This window comes from Phyllopteryx taeniolatus, chromosome 10 (assembly GCF_024500385.1).
Source record: "Phyllopteryx taeniolatus isolate TA_2022b chromosome 10, UOR_Ptae_1.2, whole genome shotgun sequence".
Taxonomy (NCBI): domain Eukaryota; kingdom Metazoa; phylum Chordata; class Actinopteri; order Syngnathiformes; family Syngnathidae; genus Phyllopteryx; species Phyllopteryx taeniolatus.
The window spans coordinates 11,019,288-11,034,993 of NC_084511.1; the positions used below are offsets into that span (position 1 = coordinate 11,019,288).

At 42.4% G+C, this 15,706-nt stretch overlaps 1 protein-coding gene across 1 annotated transcript in view; it reads left to right on the plus strand.

The window, feature by feature from the left end:
• The window catches only part of diaph2 (diaphanous-related formin 2), a 563,702-nt gene extending 548,655 nt beyond the window's left edge, over positions 1 to 15,047 (plus strand). Inside the window, exon 30 of the mRNA XM_061787877.1 lies at positions 14,910 to 15,047. Coding sequence (XP_061643861.1) covers positions 14,910 to 14,926 — 17 coding nt within the window. The 3' untranslated portion in view covers positions 14,927 to 15,047. The remainder of the gene's footprint in view (positions 1 to 14,909) is intronic.
• The last annotated feature ends 659 nt before the right edge of the window (positions 15,048 to 15,706 follow it).

Consider the following 15,706-nt stretch of genomic DNA (forward strand, 5'->3'; position numbering starts at 1 on the left):
CCGAAAATAGAAAGCCTAAGCGCTGAAAGAAATCAATTTGTAAGCGCTTTTTTTATACAAAAAAATGCAACACAAAGCGCTTTACTTGAATTAAAAGATACAAATAAATATAACCCGCCAATTATTAATTACAAAACTATGCCATTCGTAAAATCACATTCATGGGTATGACTTCACTTCAAGAACAATTTGCTCAATTTCCATATTTTCTAAATTATCTCAAGAATACCGTTATTGCGGTATGTTATTTAGTAGGATAAAATTATTCTGGGTGGCACGGTGGCCGACTGATTAGAGCATCAGCCTCACAGTTCTGAGGACCCGGGTTCAATCCCCGGCCCCGCCTGTGTGGAGTTTGCATGTTCTCCCCGTGCCTGCGTGGGTTTTCTCCGGCCACTCCGGTTTCCTCCCACATCCCAAAAACATGCGTTAATTGGAGACTCTAAATTGCCCGTAGGTGTGAATGTGAGTGCGAATGGTTATTTGTTTGTATGTGCCCTGCGATTGGCTGGCAACCAGTTCAGGGTGTACCCCGCCTCCTGCCCGATGACAGCTGGGATAGGCTCCAGCACGCCCGCGACCCTAGTGAGGAGAAGCGGCTCAGAAAATGGATGGATGGATGAAAATAATTCTGCATACTCTTCAGTTCCACAACATAATCATTATTCCATAATTGTAATCGTTAATAAATTATGGATTCAACATTTGTTATTTTACTGTATTAATTAATTAATTAATTAATTAATCAACCTTGTCATGCCGGACGCATTTGCATCCAAATGTCTTCTCTTGGATGCTCTTTTTATATTTCCTGTATCCACTATTGCTTCTGAAATGGTGTAAATTCCCCATTGTGGGACTAATAAAGGTTATGTTATAGTCTAAATATTTATTCTATTAATGCACTTTTAAATTTATAGGCCCTAAGCCTAGGGTCTTATCCTCCCTCCGTCCTTCGTCATAACGATACCTTTATTTGCTGTCACGAAACAGATGATTAGCGACTTATGCTGCATTGACAATGGAAGACAGACACACGTTATTTCGCCTGCGCAGCTCGGCATCGTATTTAGCCGCGTTAGCTATAGCTCGTAGGTAGGTGGTGCGGCGCAAATACATAGCATGCAACAAGCATTCCACCTTAGTAGCCGAACAGCAGAAAGCAGCGAGGTTGGGCGACAATAGGGCCGCTGCAGTTTGGGCAAGCCGCGACCAAAATGACGGTAAAGCCACACCGCTCCCACAATTCATTGCGACATGCAAAAATTAATTATTGCTGTAACAAAGACATTCATTTTGGTTGTTAATGTGTATTTATGTTACCACTAGTTAAATGTGTGCCTTATTTAACTGTCATGTTTATGCTTGATTTATGGTGATTTATCAAACCGTGACTGTAGGCTGTGTGTAAAATAGTGACGTCCCAGTCAATTTAACTACATGCCCAGCTGGCATTGCTTGTTAATAGCAAACTTTTTAAAATATGTAGTGTACAAGTTTGTGCAACGGTTGCGGCAAAGCTACGAGTTAGCATGATTAACAGCGTTATTTCGGCCGTTTATTTTGATGACAAAAGTCTTTTGGGCTGTTTTCGGCTGCTGAAATTTTGGTGCATCACATATTGCAGTTACAGTAGGACTTAGGAAATCAGGATAATTTTTTTTTTTTTTTTTTTAGGGCAGTTTGTGTTTAAAAATTGAAATAAATTGAGTATTGCTTATCTTTAGGAAAGGAGAAATAATTCGTGAAAGTTTAAGAAAACTAGGATAGATTCAATTCAGGGCAGTTTGCACTGAACAAAATGAGTATTATGTGTTTTTTTTTTTTTTCTAGCGACACATTTGCACACCATCGACTGTCATTTTCTCTCTTTTTCTTTCTTTTTTAGGTAAATGCCCCACAACCAAATCTATCTGGCTTTTCTGAGTCCTAGCAGCAAGTAGCGTACCTTGCACTGTTATCACCACTCCAGCTCCCCCCGCCCCCTGCAAACAGCCCTCAACCAAATATATGGAGCATTTTCTTTGGCATAATGGACTTTTCCTCACTGTGTATCAATGATTGAATTTTGTGGTTAATGATGAACTGTCATTGTTTTCTTTTCTGAATGTTAAACATGCTTTCTCTTGGATAATTGACTCCAGTTTTCATACTAATGTGCTTTATTTAAAAATTTATATGGGTCATCTCTTAGCACTCTTCATCAGACGGATGCACATTCCAGAGAGTGACTCAAACTGCTTAATGGGCTTTAAAGTCGGCTGGAAGACACTTTAATGTGCTGAGAAGTCAGACTAACAAACTGCAACAATAGCTTGCGATAATAATAATTGTCTACATTATAAACAGAATACAAGAATACCAGTGATGTTATTTGCAGACAGTCCCCTTACTCACCTGTCATGCTTGTGTTGGTGTCTGGCTCCAGCCAACAGAACCAATTTGTGTCATTGATTTAATTGTTGTTTTTGTTTTCAGCCGCAGGAGGATCGTATGGTTCAAGTCTTTAGTGGACATCTGCCGGCACTTCGTACATATGCATATGCATCAATGGATGCATGATGCCAATCTTTTTAATGATGCGGATGAAGGTGGAATGTATGAGTCATATTTATTGATTCCCGTTTTGAGTGACAGCTAATGCTGAACCTATTTTTCAGCTTGGGAGGGGTGGGGGGGGGGGGGGGGGGGTGTTGTTTTTAGGTAATGTTATTAAAATCTGGAATGTCCGGATGCCGCAAACAGTAGAATGCCAAGGGTTGCATAGAGCCAGATTTGAACAGATTGCGTCTAAAGCAGCGGCACGTTGCTAACCTACTAACCGAATGGTGTGCACATCCGCCTCACAGTTCTGAGGACCCGTGTTCAAATCTGGCCTCACCTGTGTAGAGTTTGAATGTTCTTCCTGTGCCTGCGTGGGTTTTCTCCAGGCACTCCGGTTTCCTCCAACATCCCAAAAACATTGAAGACTCTAAATTGCCCGTAGGTGTCAAAGTGAGTGCGAATGGTTGTTTGTTTATATGTACCCTGCGATTGGCTGGCAACCAGTTCAGGGTATACCCCCGGCTCTCGTCCAGTGTCAGCTAGGATAGGCTCCAGCATGCCCGCAACCCTAGTGAGGATAAGTGGTATGGAAAATGGATGGATAGATAATAATTTGGCATTTCCTTGGAAGAATGATGCAACATCCCAAACAATTGAAATACTATAATATGGGCCTATCACACTAATGTTTGCCTTATCTATATTCTGTTTTAAGCATAAGGTATCACCCTCAACATCCTAAATATAGTGGAACCTCGATTTAACGGACTAATAGGAGCGTGGGAGGCGGGGTTGTCCGTTATAGCTGATAGTCCGTTATATTGCGTCACGGGTGTGCTGGCGCCTATTTCACCTATCTCTGGGTGAGAAGCAGGGTACACCCCGAACTAGTCGCCAACCAGTTGCAGGGCACATACACAAACAGCCATTCACACTCACAGTCATACCAGGCAATTTAGAGTCTTCAATTAACCTACCATGCATGTTTTTGGGATGTGGGTGGAAACCGGAGCACCAGGAGAAAACCCACGCAGCCATGGGAAAAACATGCAAACTCCACACAGGCGAGGCCGGATTTGAACCCGGCTCCTCAGAACTGTGAAGCAGATGTGCTAACAAAATGAACAAAGATACCTTCTTTTTGTAAAATAAAATAATACTTTTCAGATCAATTAAAGGAAATTTAAAAATTTCCCATGGCACACTTGATCTCGAACGGTACAAGAAACCAGTGCTCTAGAGACCAAGTTCCTGTGCTGCAGTTAGGCTTTCAATCAGAAATGTAGCAGCGCAATGACACAAGGCTGAGAGCGAGAGACGAGAGAGGTTTCCTGTGTTCACTTTAACATCACAATGATAGGATGGTTGAAAGCGCAGGCAAGAATAACTCGCAGTTGTTCGTGCGATGGGAAATTAAGAGGTTCAGCCTCACAGTGATTGATGACAAGCATGGCAAAGATACAAAGGTTCATCCACACAAACCCCTGTCCTATAATTTATGAGCAAGCTCATTTAATTTGTCTGCAGCTTAATTTGGCCCATATAGCCCTATGATATATGAATCGAGTCTTGCAATTGATGACGCCACTTGGCTGTGGCAGCTGTGCCCGAGTGCAGCTAACTATCTACCTGTGACATAGATACCGTCATTGTCATCTGTCCAATCTAAATGACCTGACAATTAAGCTAATAAGTAGAAATGGCACATTCAAATGCAGTTTTAATGGGCGCTAAGTGGCGTTGAGGATTTAGTTCGTAGGCGACTATTAATGAGACTCTTCTGATCCACAGTGCCAAGGCAGAAATTCTAAATGCCCTTGAGCTAAACGTTAGTTATAATTGGCCTGCACGTGGACCTAAATGTGTCCTTCAGTGTCTGTCAAGAATTTGAATGGAGCTTTTTTATTTCAGACTTTCTATAGGAGTCAAGCCTCATTGCCACTCGTTTGCGTCTGAACAGAGTCCAAATACCCGATATGTTGTACCATATGGTCCACAGTATTTGCATAAATGTCACAACTGCAACAAATTGGCCAGAGATGCTGAAATTTCATTAGGTTTAATTAAACGAATGAATATCATAACTACATGATATGACTTCATGCCGCGGTAGCATGCATGATTGGAAATGATAGTAATGTAGCTGCCAGTTAAATTGTGTAAAAATCTCCTGGTTCATCAACAGGGACTCTGCTGGTGTGGATGTGGTGTGTTAACTCAGCGTGAAGTGTCCCCTAATAACGTTGGCCGATTCAGAGACGTGTCAGAACCTCATGCGCGGTTTCGCCAGTGATGAACGATCGTGTTAATATTCATTTAGTTGCAATTAATCAGAGCGCTGCGTTATAATGTCAGGATGTCTTCATAGTTTTTGCAAGTTGTGCAAAGTCGATGGAAAGGGCTCAGTCAGTCACAGGAAAGCGGCGATGTGACAGTCAGCACTGAAGTACCTAATCAGCCCGCCATCTTGTCTGAGCTAATGGCAGAGGAACCAAAATGGAAGTATAAACTCGCAGTGTACAACTGACGTACAATGACAATGCATAAAGTTACTGTAGCAAAGTGCTACAACTCTTAACTCGGTATGTAATTAGTTGTTTTTATCAACATTTCGTGACGTGAGATAGCAACAATTAACAGACACAGACTGAAATAAACGGAGAAACTAAATACAGTGCAACCTCAATTTGATGGATCTGGAACCAACGGTCTTCGGCTTTAACAAACAGAATGCTATGGTCCAGTTGGAACTTAAAATGACCCCTTGCAATGGACAAAGTCCATTAGTTCCAGAATTGGCCGCTGTTGTTTACTGGTGCACATCAACAGACACAGACTGCTACCTGTATTTCCGGGTTGTTCCGCTGTCGTCACAGATATGAAGACCAGATCCGACTAACCGTGGTGGCCATCTTGGCAGGGGTGACATTAGACAAGAGATAAGAAACATGTTGTGCACAAGCGTAAGCACATGAAAGTGTATCAAACTAGGGACCTGGAGGAGTGGTAATGTGCAACAGCAGATTCACACCAGTATTAGACCATCACAGCAATGTTTGGATCAACATTAAAACTTTTCAAACATCTTCAAGCTTTTTTACATTTAGTTACAATAATTTTGTTCTGTACTGGGTGTTGGTAGGCCACGAAAAAAAGTGGTTCAATTTAACGGACAAACCACTTTAATGGACAACCCCTCCCCGCTATTAGTCAGTTAATTTGAGGTTTCCACTGTACAACCACACTGATGAGACAACGAGGCACACCTGGACAAGACACGAGTAGCTGGAGGGAGCTGATTGGTAGCAAACAGGTGGAAAAGAAAATCTAACAAGGAAAACGACATGAATATGGGACACAGGAAAACAAGACAACATGAAACGAAACGAAATGTATCTCAACAACAAAAACACAGTTGACCTACTAAAGTCACAATTGTAGCACAGGTTGTTGTTGTTAGCGTCGGTGGCATGTTGGATTGTTTTGTTGTGGCAAAATCACTCAAGCCAAAGCACCACCACCCTTATCACGCCAAACCGACACTGGGTGGTGTCGCCACACTTAAGTATCTCTCATGTGAAGGCTCTCTAATAGACTCCAGTGGGGCATCATTTCTATTCCACTCTTGATGAAGACATATCCTCTTCCTCTTTATCGGCTCTTCTTCCCCTTTTGTCCCCTCCCTAACCCTGTCTTCCAGTTTTCTCCAATTTCCCCCTCTCTTCCCGATTTAGTATTTTTCTCCTGGCTCTTCTCAACTCAGCCTGCGGGCATCTGAAAGGTCTATTTGACGACAAGGTCCCCTCATCCCTCTGGAAGTCATTACAGAGCCTTTTATGAATAGGTGCTGAAAGATGGCTATTTTCCAGTGTGGGGTAATACTGTCTGTCTTCCAAGTGGGTGGCGGGAGAGTTTTGGTATTTGTGCATTCATTTGACTTAAGACTGAAACTACAACATACCAGCATTTCCAGCATTCGTCTTTTCACATCGTGTTCCCATTTTGATGCGATCTTTAATGTTTGTGTTTTGCCTGTGTATCTTTCTGTCTTTCTGGGGTGGACCCTTATTGTACAAAGAAATATTGGAGCCCGACACAAAAGGGAGGCGCCACATAGGGGCGTCCCACAGGGCCCCATTCAAGCCAGTACCGCTACTGGTTGTAATCTTACGAGAGTAAAACATACATGTATAGTGGATATATTTTTTTGCTTTGAATCGCAAGGCGAACATTTTAATTAACTCCACTCACTTCACAACAAGAAACAGTTTTACAGAGAGTGAAGATTTCTTCAAAAAAGAGGCTTCAAGTAGGTTATTATCACTTTAATTTTACAGTTAAAGAAAACACAAAAAGAGAATTACACATTGAAAATTTAAAACAGCCACATACATAACTTTGCCTTGAAGTTTGCTAGCTTAATGTGCATACAAAATGGAAAAGGCCATAGTTGGACTAACGAATAGCATTGCTGTAGCGGCATTATAACCCTTTAAACAATGGGTATTTGAACAGAAATGTTGGTGCAACACATGTAGACATACAATACAACAATACTTACAGCTATATATTTTTGATCTTCTGCAAAGAAGGGCTAGTATTACAGCGGCTTACTGGGGAGTTGAGACCGTCTCCGTACAGCTGTATGTCTGTAATGTACTGCCACCAGGTGGCTAAAGCATGCACACCAGAAGGAGCAGCACAAGGTCCATTAAATTGAAGCAAAATGTGGCAAAAACTTAATTTCTTTAGATTCTATTTAATTACGTAATTAGTGTATGCTTTTATAAAGTACACTATTATACAGTATAGAGTTCTATTTTCTTTTAAAAAAACTTTTTTTGGGAGAGGCTGGAATGGATTAATTGCATTTTTAATCATTTCAATTGGGAAAGATGATTTGAGATATGAGCATTCTGAATTACGAGGATGGTTATTTAAAAAAATCATGAAGAGTTATGACATTTTTACCTTGTTAAATTTAAAGTTTGGGAAAAAAAGAGACAACCTAAAAAAATTTATACTTCTATGATTGTGCCCTTTATTATTGTTGTTTTTCTTCTTTTCAATCTGGCCCTAACACTCCTTTGCACTACTGTAGAAAGTAATTCCATACTTTTCTCAAATCTCTTCCTCCAAATGCCCCACTTATTTTCCTCTTCTTGCTTTTATTGTTTACTTTTTGGGGCAGAAGATAGAGTTGACTGACTAGGGGGCATGGACAAAAATGCATTGTGTTGCTAAGTACTGCTCAATATGAATGCGCTTCCGAAGAGGCGTGGTGCAACAGGGTACGGCTTTTCATGCATTCTGTCCCCATAAAATAAATATAGCATACTTTTTTAAAAGCGTGTATGTAAAATTGAGCCGCAATCAAATATTCAGGATGCTCTTGGCAGAGGCGGTGGTCAAATACGTACTAAGTGCACCACTTTACTTGTGGCACTCAACGCAAAATAAGATTGGCCTCAACATGTACCGCTCCCGGTAAGCCTGTGGCTGTTTGTGTCTGTGCATGAAGATCCCAGGAAAATCACACTCCTGTGGCTCCTCTGCCCCTTGTTGATCTGCGGTGAGAAGATTCCAAGCGGAGCACCTGCGGAATTCCAGAGAGTGTACGAGGCGAGGCGGTGGCGGTTGCCCTCTGCTTCTTGAACCCGTTAATTGCGGCGAGGTCAACTGATTGGAGTCGTACCTGATGCTTTGAGCTGCGGGCCCGTCCGGGTCAGGAGAGAGCTCTGATGCTTGTGATGCTGATGCTGGGAGGAGCGCAGCTGAGATCCACTGATTTGAAGCACTATGTGCCGCCGCAAAACCCTCATTCACGACGAAGAGGTGCTTTAGAGGTCACGTGGGCTCAGGCGATAAATCAAAGCCCATTCTATCATAATTACACCCAGGGAATCGTGGCCATGTGCTGTCCACACACATGCCCCTTCCCTCCACCTGCCCACCACCTCTTTTGTCAAGCACTTAGCCTTAGGCATTTTCCTGCACGCCGCATCCCCTCCATCATTGCGTCTTTTTACCCCCCCCACATTGGCTGCATACTTGGTTATCTAGTGCAGACTTTGCACACAAATACACAGGCGCTCATACGCTCATGGATAAATGCACATACTCACGTCTGGTTGCAGATTGTGTAGAAGGCATAGACGGGAGTGTTGCTCTTGTAGAGAGAGAGAAGGAGGTATATAGGGCAGAGTGTGTGGATGAAACGGTGATTTCTCCTACAATGCTCCCTTACTAAATTAGTACAGACGGCCCGCTGGCTCCAAGAGGACTGATCCCAGGGAGCCAGTTTATTTGTATTGAAGGATTATCGACAAGGAATTGCTTTTCACTCCCAGAGATTTAGGAAGGAGTTCCGCAATTACCTGGCTGCGTGACCGTGCGGCTCCGTTTAATGACTCCTTTGTATATGTTAAGAAAAAATACTGGATTTTATTTATTTTATTTTTTTTTTTAGTAGAAACTAGAAAACATAATTTTTGGGGGACGGGGTGACCTGATAAAGCTTTGTTTTTGGTACATTACCCTGGGGAGTTTGATTTACAGTACAGTTGTGGTCAGAAGTTTACATATTTTCAACGCAGTCAAGGATGTCATATTAATTTTGGGCGTTTTATTAATTTATATGAAATTATTTGAAAATAGCTCAGTCATTCAACCGTAAACCTTTTGTTGAGAAAGCATGTGGACAGCTGCAAATTTCAGTCGAACTTGAAGGTTGAGACTATTTCAAAGCAAAGGCTACTTTCTTCATGGGCATCCTCTCAGTCCATAGCAGACTTGGCTGACTTGTTCCTGAACATCCTGACCAATTTTATTATGTCAAAAGGTGACAATTTGAATATTCTTTGAGACATTGGCAGTGGTGATACATCCAACACTTTAATACTCATTGAACTGATGATTTGTTTATAAATGGCCACAGAAGACTGCCAATCTTCTGTTGTTCATTGGTCTTCGCTGAGTTCTTTAGATTTTCCCATTGTTCTGAATATTGGTCGATTCAATGGGCACTGCCAAACAAATCCATTTAGCGCTGGCAAAGAGAAAGACCGCTGGGCGCAGTCACTCATGATCACTAACCAAAAGGTAAGAGTTGTCAAGGTAAAAGACATTCCAGATCTCGAACTTTCAGCCCCACTTCTTAAATCTGTGCCTGTACAGCATGTATGGTTTTGACCATGTGTGGATTAGAGAAAATCGGAAATAAATAAAACATTGTGCAGACAATTATTTTGAAGAGTTAGACTTGTTTTAGTGAAACAGTTTGAATAAATTACTAAATGCTATGTGATTGGCTGGCGACCAGTTCAGTGTGTACCCCGCCTCTCTCCCGAAGCCACCTGGGATAGGTGCCAGCACACCCGCGACCCAAGTGAGGATGAGCAGTTCAGAAAATGGAGAAATTACTAAAAGCAAAACCAAAAAGGTTTATACATTCATGTCAATGATGTATATGCAGTCTTGTGACCACAACTCTTTGTAAAACACAGCATTATGTAGAGCAGTGAAACACTTGAAATATTGCTGTTCGTCCACCTTATGAGGATTTTGACTTAAACGTGAGGTTGTCTTTGTTCTCTTGTAGGCTAGCTACTATTTAAACTATAGGTAGCTAAACAACCAAACCCCATGTTTGTAAAGTGTCCTCAGACGCCATTCACTGTCTTCAAGATGACCGAAGATTCTCAAGACTTTACATGTGATCCAATCATCAGCACTTTCTCAATAAACCAACTCCAATTCAAACAATCTTTTAATGTCCCAACCGCAACGTCCAGGTTGGGAATCGGGAGATGACCGCGCTACTACTACATGATGATGACACATCAGCCAATCAGTGCAGCATGCACACGTCACGTGATGCATATTGTAGCGACAATGGCTTTTAGGTAGATTTGACTTTTTACTGTTGTCAAATAGGTAGTGCAGGTAAAATTTACCCTATATTTTAGGGTACCTTACCTATCTAAAATAATGTAAATTTTAGATGATTTTCATGGATTATATTTACCACCCTCCAAAATCTTTTTTTTTACAGTGTAATAGTTCAGCTGAATGTCGTTCACTTGACAGTGTGTGACCCTTAAAGCCATGCATTGCTTTGTGTTTGCAGTGCCAGGAATGTTTCTTCTGTTCCTGAAAGAAGAGAAAAAGGTAGAGATAAGCGAGCATTTTCGCAGAGATTGCGTGCTACTGAGCATATAGGTAACCCTCTGTAATGCAGGAGCCAAGCCGCAGTGTAGAACCGCCCTTGTGCCACAGGAAATGGATGACACAGGCCTGCTCTAAGAGGCTTTGCCAAAGCCCTGGCTTACCAGTCTCCCAGGTGTTAATGTGTGCTCGGTCTGCCACCCTGGCTGAGAAGATTCGGCTCCACAGTCGCCTGCAGCAGCCAGCATCTGGCACTGCGGAAACGCTATCAGCCCTCTCGACAAGTTTCCATGGCCTTTAAGTCAAGCAAAAGAGGCAGCCATAACATGACCCACGTGGCAGGAGGTGCTGGTGGCAATCACAATGATTAGATTTTTGGGAAATAATGGTCCCTTATCATACTGGGAAAAGGAGGGGTTTCTTTGCATCCTTGGTAACCGTCAAATAAACGTTTCCTTGGAGATGGTCTTTGAAAGAGCAGAAATCAGATGGACACACTCATGGTCAGTATGTGGTGTTAAAAGTAATTCAAAAATGGTTTTAAATACAGTACAGTCGTACCTTGATTTACAAGTGACCCGCCTCAAAGCTTTTCAAGATATAAGCAGCCGCTCTCCTTATTCTTTTGAGTTATGAGCAGAGGTGGGTAGTAACAAGCTACATTTACTCCGTTACATTTACTCAAGTAACATTTTGGATAAATTGTACTTGTCAGAGTAGTTTTAATGAAGCATACTTTTAACTTTTACTCGAGTATTTATGTTAAGAAGAAACAGTAGTTTTACTTTGTTGCAATAATGTACATGCCCCTCGCTACTTTCATCTATCAATAATTGCTTGGGTAATCTATTTTTAAACTTTCGTTTTCGACTTCCGCCTGGGGCGCAGTGATTACCACAGAGATGTTTGACTGAAGTTCACCAATCAAACGGCACAAGAAAGTCACATGTCCGCACACAAAGTCTTCTATTGGGCTTCGCGGGCTAATCAAAGTGAGTCGTGACAGCCCCGCTCAACTAGTGTTTACATTACAGACTACGAAAAACAACTGCTTTAACATCCAGCTTAGTTTTGTCACTGCCGAAACCTGGATATTTCACCCCACTTCTTTTTTTTTTTTTTTTTTTAACCTGTCCTGTTCAGCTGCATGGCCTTCTAGAATGGTGGATCTGTATGCCTTTGTGCTGGAATAGTTTTGCTGTGCAACAGGGGAGTTTGAAATACTCCCTCTGCTTATTTTCAAAATTGTTTTATTATTCTGATGTTTATTGAAAATGCAGCCAGACAGAAAATGGCTTTAGGTGACAGAGAGAGGGTGAACAAAGGGACTAGAGGTGAGAACCACAGGAGAACAAAAGTGAGACAGTCTAGATATTTGAACACAAGCAACATTACAAGAGAGTAGATGAGGGGGCGACACACACCTGGTGAGGACATGTAATAACTAACCAAGAGAACAAGATAGGAGAGGACAGAAAAGGGCAAGACAAGATGTGGTAAAATGAGCAAGGCAGTGCTATTGACGAGTGGTGCGGTGGGATTCTTTTTTTTAGTGTCTAAACACCTGTAAGAACCTGTGAGTTGATATGTTACTATAACCTGTGTTTTTGTTAGTGATCCCAGCACAAGCAATTAAAGCTTATAGCGTGTCTATCGAACTTATTTGTGAATGCACAACATATCACGTGCATGTTAGCCCACTGGTGTACGGAGTTGCTGGCACATCAAGGGAGCCACCCCCCACCCACAAGGAGGGGGGTCAAGTCAGCGAGCCCGTCCAGCAGGGGACCCAACCAGGGGGACGCCACCGACCCCCCAGGACCCAGGGAGGTCCCCGAGCCCGACCGAAGCAGACTCACCAGTCCCAAAGAGAGGAGCACGGGCACCGGACCGCCGCCCCCCACGAACCCCCAACCCCCCCACCCAGTGAGGCCCCCCCACCACTACTGCCCCCACCACACCTGGAGAGTATGGGGGCCCCGCCCACCAACAGGGCCCAACGCAGCAGCCAGCAGCCACCCAAAAACGGTCATAGCCCGCCAAAGCAAGCCCATGTTAAGCGCCTGTCGTGACCAAGGATGGGCGAGGGCGCCAAGAGAAGTGAGAGGGAGACGGGGCCCAAAGGGGAGAGGGCGACCCCCACCCCTCCGCGGCCCGACAACCGGAGGAAACCAGAAATGTGAAAACCCACCACCCAACCTATTACTACGGTTACCAGGTCCCCGACTGGCAACCATTATCCTTGTACCGTGATTGTGTGTGTGGGGTGTAGTGCATTCAAACTCGAGAAACTGGTGGGGGTGAGGCGAGACGGTCACTGGACAGTTACTTGTTTGTTAACACAGCCACATGCCAGTTGTAAGAGGGAGTGTATCCTTGTGCGACCAGATTAATTTTTATATATTTTATTTTAGCTTTTTTTAACCAGGTAAAAGACCAGTTAAAACATCTCTTTTGCAATGGTGACCTGGCCAAGAAGGCCGGAAGTTAAAAGTCCAAGTCAATTACATTCAAGTTTATTTCAGTTGTTTATTTTCACCTACGCTCTCAAAAAGATACAAAAATAAAATCAGTTGAGTGGTACAAATGTTATTTTATTTTATTTTTATTTATTTCATGCTTTGATTTAAAGAAATCAATCAAAAGTTACTCACGCAGTACTTCAATAGGTTTTTTTGACTGAGTACTTTCTTACTCCTATTCAAGTAATTTTTTGGAGGAGTACTTTTTACTCTTACTCAAGTAATTATTTGAAGGATTACATTTTACTATTACTTGAGTCATATTATTCTAAAGTAACAGTACTCTTACTTGAGTACAATATTTGGCTACTCTCCCCACATCTGGTTGCGAGCAAACTTTTTTTCTTTCTTTCTGAGTTAACGAGCGTTAGCTATGGTGGCAGCCAACTTCAAAACAGAGAAATTTTGCAGATAGTGAACGATTCTGGAAAAAAAAGAGGCCCTTCCCAAAACTAAGCATGAAACAAATAGAATTACACGTTAGGTGTTTAACCAAAGCACTTTAACCTTGTCTTATAAAAGTCCTCTTGGTTAATCCTAACCCACGATGCGAGACTCACATTGATGGTGTGGTAATTATAAACCTTGAAAGAACTTATAATTGACTCAAGCCATAGCAACACATGCAGACATTTGCATTTTGGGAGATTTTGAGAGAAAGTTAACGACTGCATGCTTTTAATACGGCTCAGATAAAATATGTCAGATTTCACAGCTAAATCCTCCAAAACAGCTTTGCTCCTCTAAAGCGGGTGGAGAATTGGATCCCATTTGCATTTGAGGTGTGCAGAGACATCATCATCAGTATCTGAGGTAAAAAAATCACTTGAAAGAGGGTATGCATATTTTTCCAAATATTACTACCTTATGCTAGATGGAAAAGCAACACGACAGGGTGGGCGACTGGTTAGCACGTCTGTCTCACAGTTCTGAGGACCCGGGTTCTCTCCATACCTACCTGGGTTTTCCCTGGGTGCTCTGGTTTTCTCCCACATCCCAAAAACATGCTTGGTAGGTTAATTGAAAACTCTAAATTGCCCGGAGGTGTGAATGTGAGTGCGAATGGTTGTTTGTTTGTGCCCTGCGATTGGTTGGTGACCAGTTCACGGTGTACCCTGCCTCTCGCCCACAGTCAGCTGGTATAGGCTCCAGCACGCCTGCGACCCTAGTGAGGAGAAGAGGTTCAGCAAAAGGATGGATGGATAGATGTTTTCCTACATTCAGTGTATTTATTGCTTGTTACCCATAGCAGAAACAATATTTAACTTGTTTGAACAAATACTTGAAATACAAGTGGCTCATCAAATTTCAAGCACCTTATTTGCCGGACAATTAAATTGGATTCCAGGCACTAGAGTCAACTGCTAGCATTGGTCACTATCCGCTAGCTGTTTTACTCAATGTTACTTTAAGTGTTGCCATTTTTATGTTTAACATTACATAAATGTGTTTTTATACTTGAATTGACTGTTTATGTAAATAAGTTAAGTCGCTTTTTTGGACTTTAGTACGCCCTAATTATTCACGCAAATACACACATGGACTGACCCTAATTTATAAGTAACTGCAATATAAAGTATTGCAGTTACTTCCAGCGGTGCCACGGCCAATTTATCTTCAAGTAAGCCACACTATTCTCCGTTCCCTTTTTTAACTCCTGTGTTTCCTTGTTCTCAGTGTTCCCGTGTTCCTGATCCACATCACTCCTGCCACCAAGCCAGCCGCCTGTCCTCACCACTGCCTGCCACCTGTCTACGCCACCGCCTGCCCACGCACCCAGGACCACCTCCATTACATTCCTAAATAAAACTGTTCCTCACAATCTATCTGCCTCCGCCTGCTCTTGAGTCCAGCACCTCTCCATACGTGACAGTTTCGTCCTTAATTGTGTGCGTTATTGCAAAAATGAAACAAAAAAACAAAAAAGCAGTTGCTATGCCTTGTGTCCTTGCCCTACAGTCTGCGATCTCACCTTTTCTGACATATGGGTCACCGCGCATGCACGTACAACCGTCGCAAAGCGCTGCAAAACTCTAGCAAGCTACCGAGTTACCAAGTTAGAGTCCAATTTTTTTTTTCTCAACCAAAGAACAGTAATAATTATGAGCGCTGGCCCAAGTAAGAAGTCAAAAACCTACCATTTCCACTTCTTTTTCACAATGTCATATTCAAAGTGCGTTTGCCTCATCTGTCAGTCTACCATTGCTATTCCGAAAAAGGGAAATGTGGAGCGGCATTTTAGAACTGTGCATAAAAACTACGACACTGACTTCCCTCCACAAAGTGAGCTGAGAAAGAGAATGGTGAAGGGATTAAAATCCCAGCTGTCCGGACAGCAGTCATTTTTCTCAAAGCTAACTTCAAAAGCGAAGGCAGCCGTTGAAAGCATCGTTCCGGGTGAGTCAACATGTACAGACTTATATTGTGCAACATGGGTTCGTTCAATTATGCAAGGTACACCAACATATATTGTA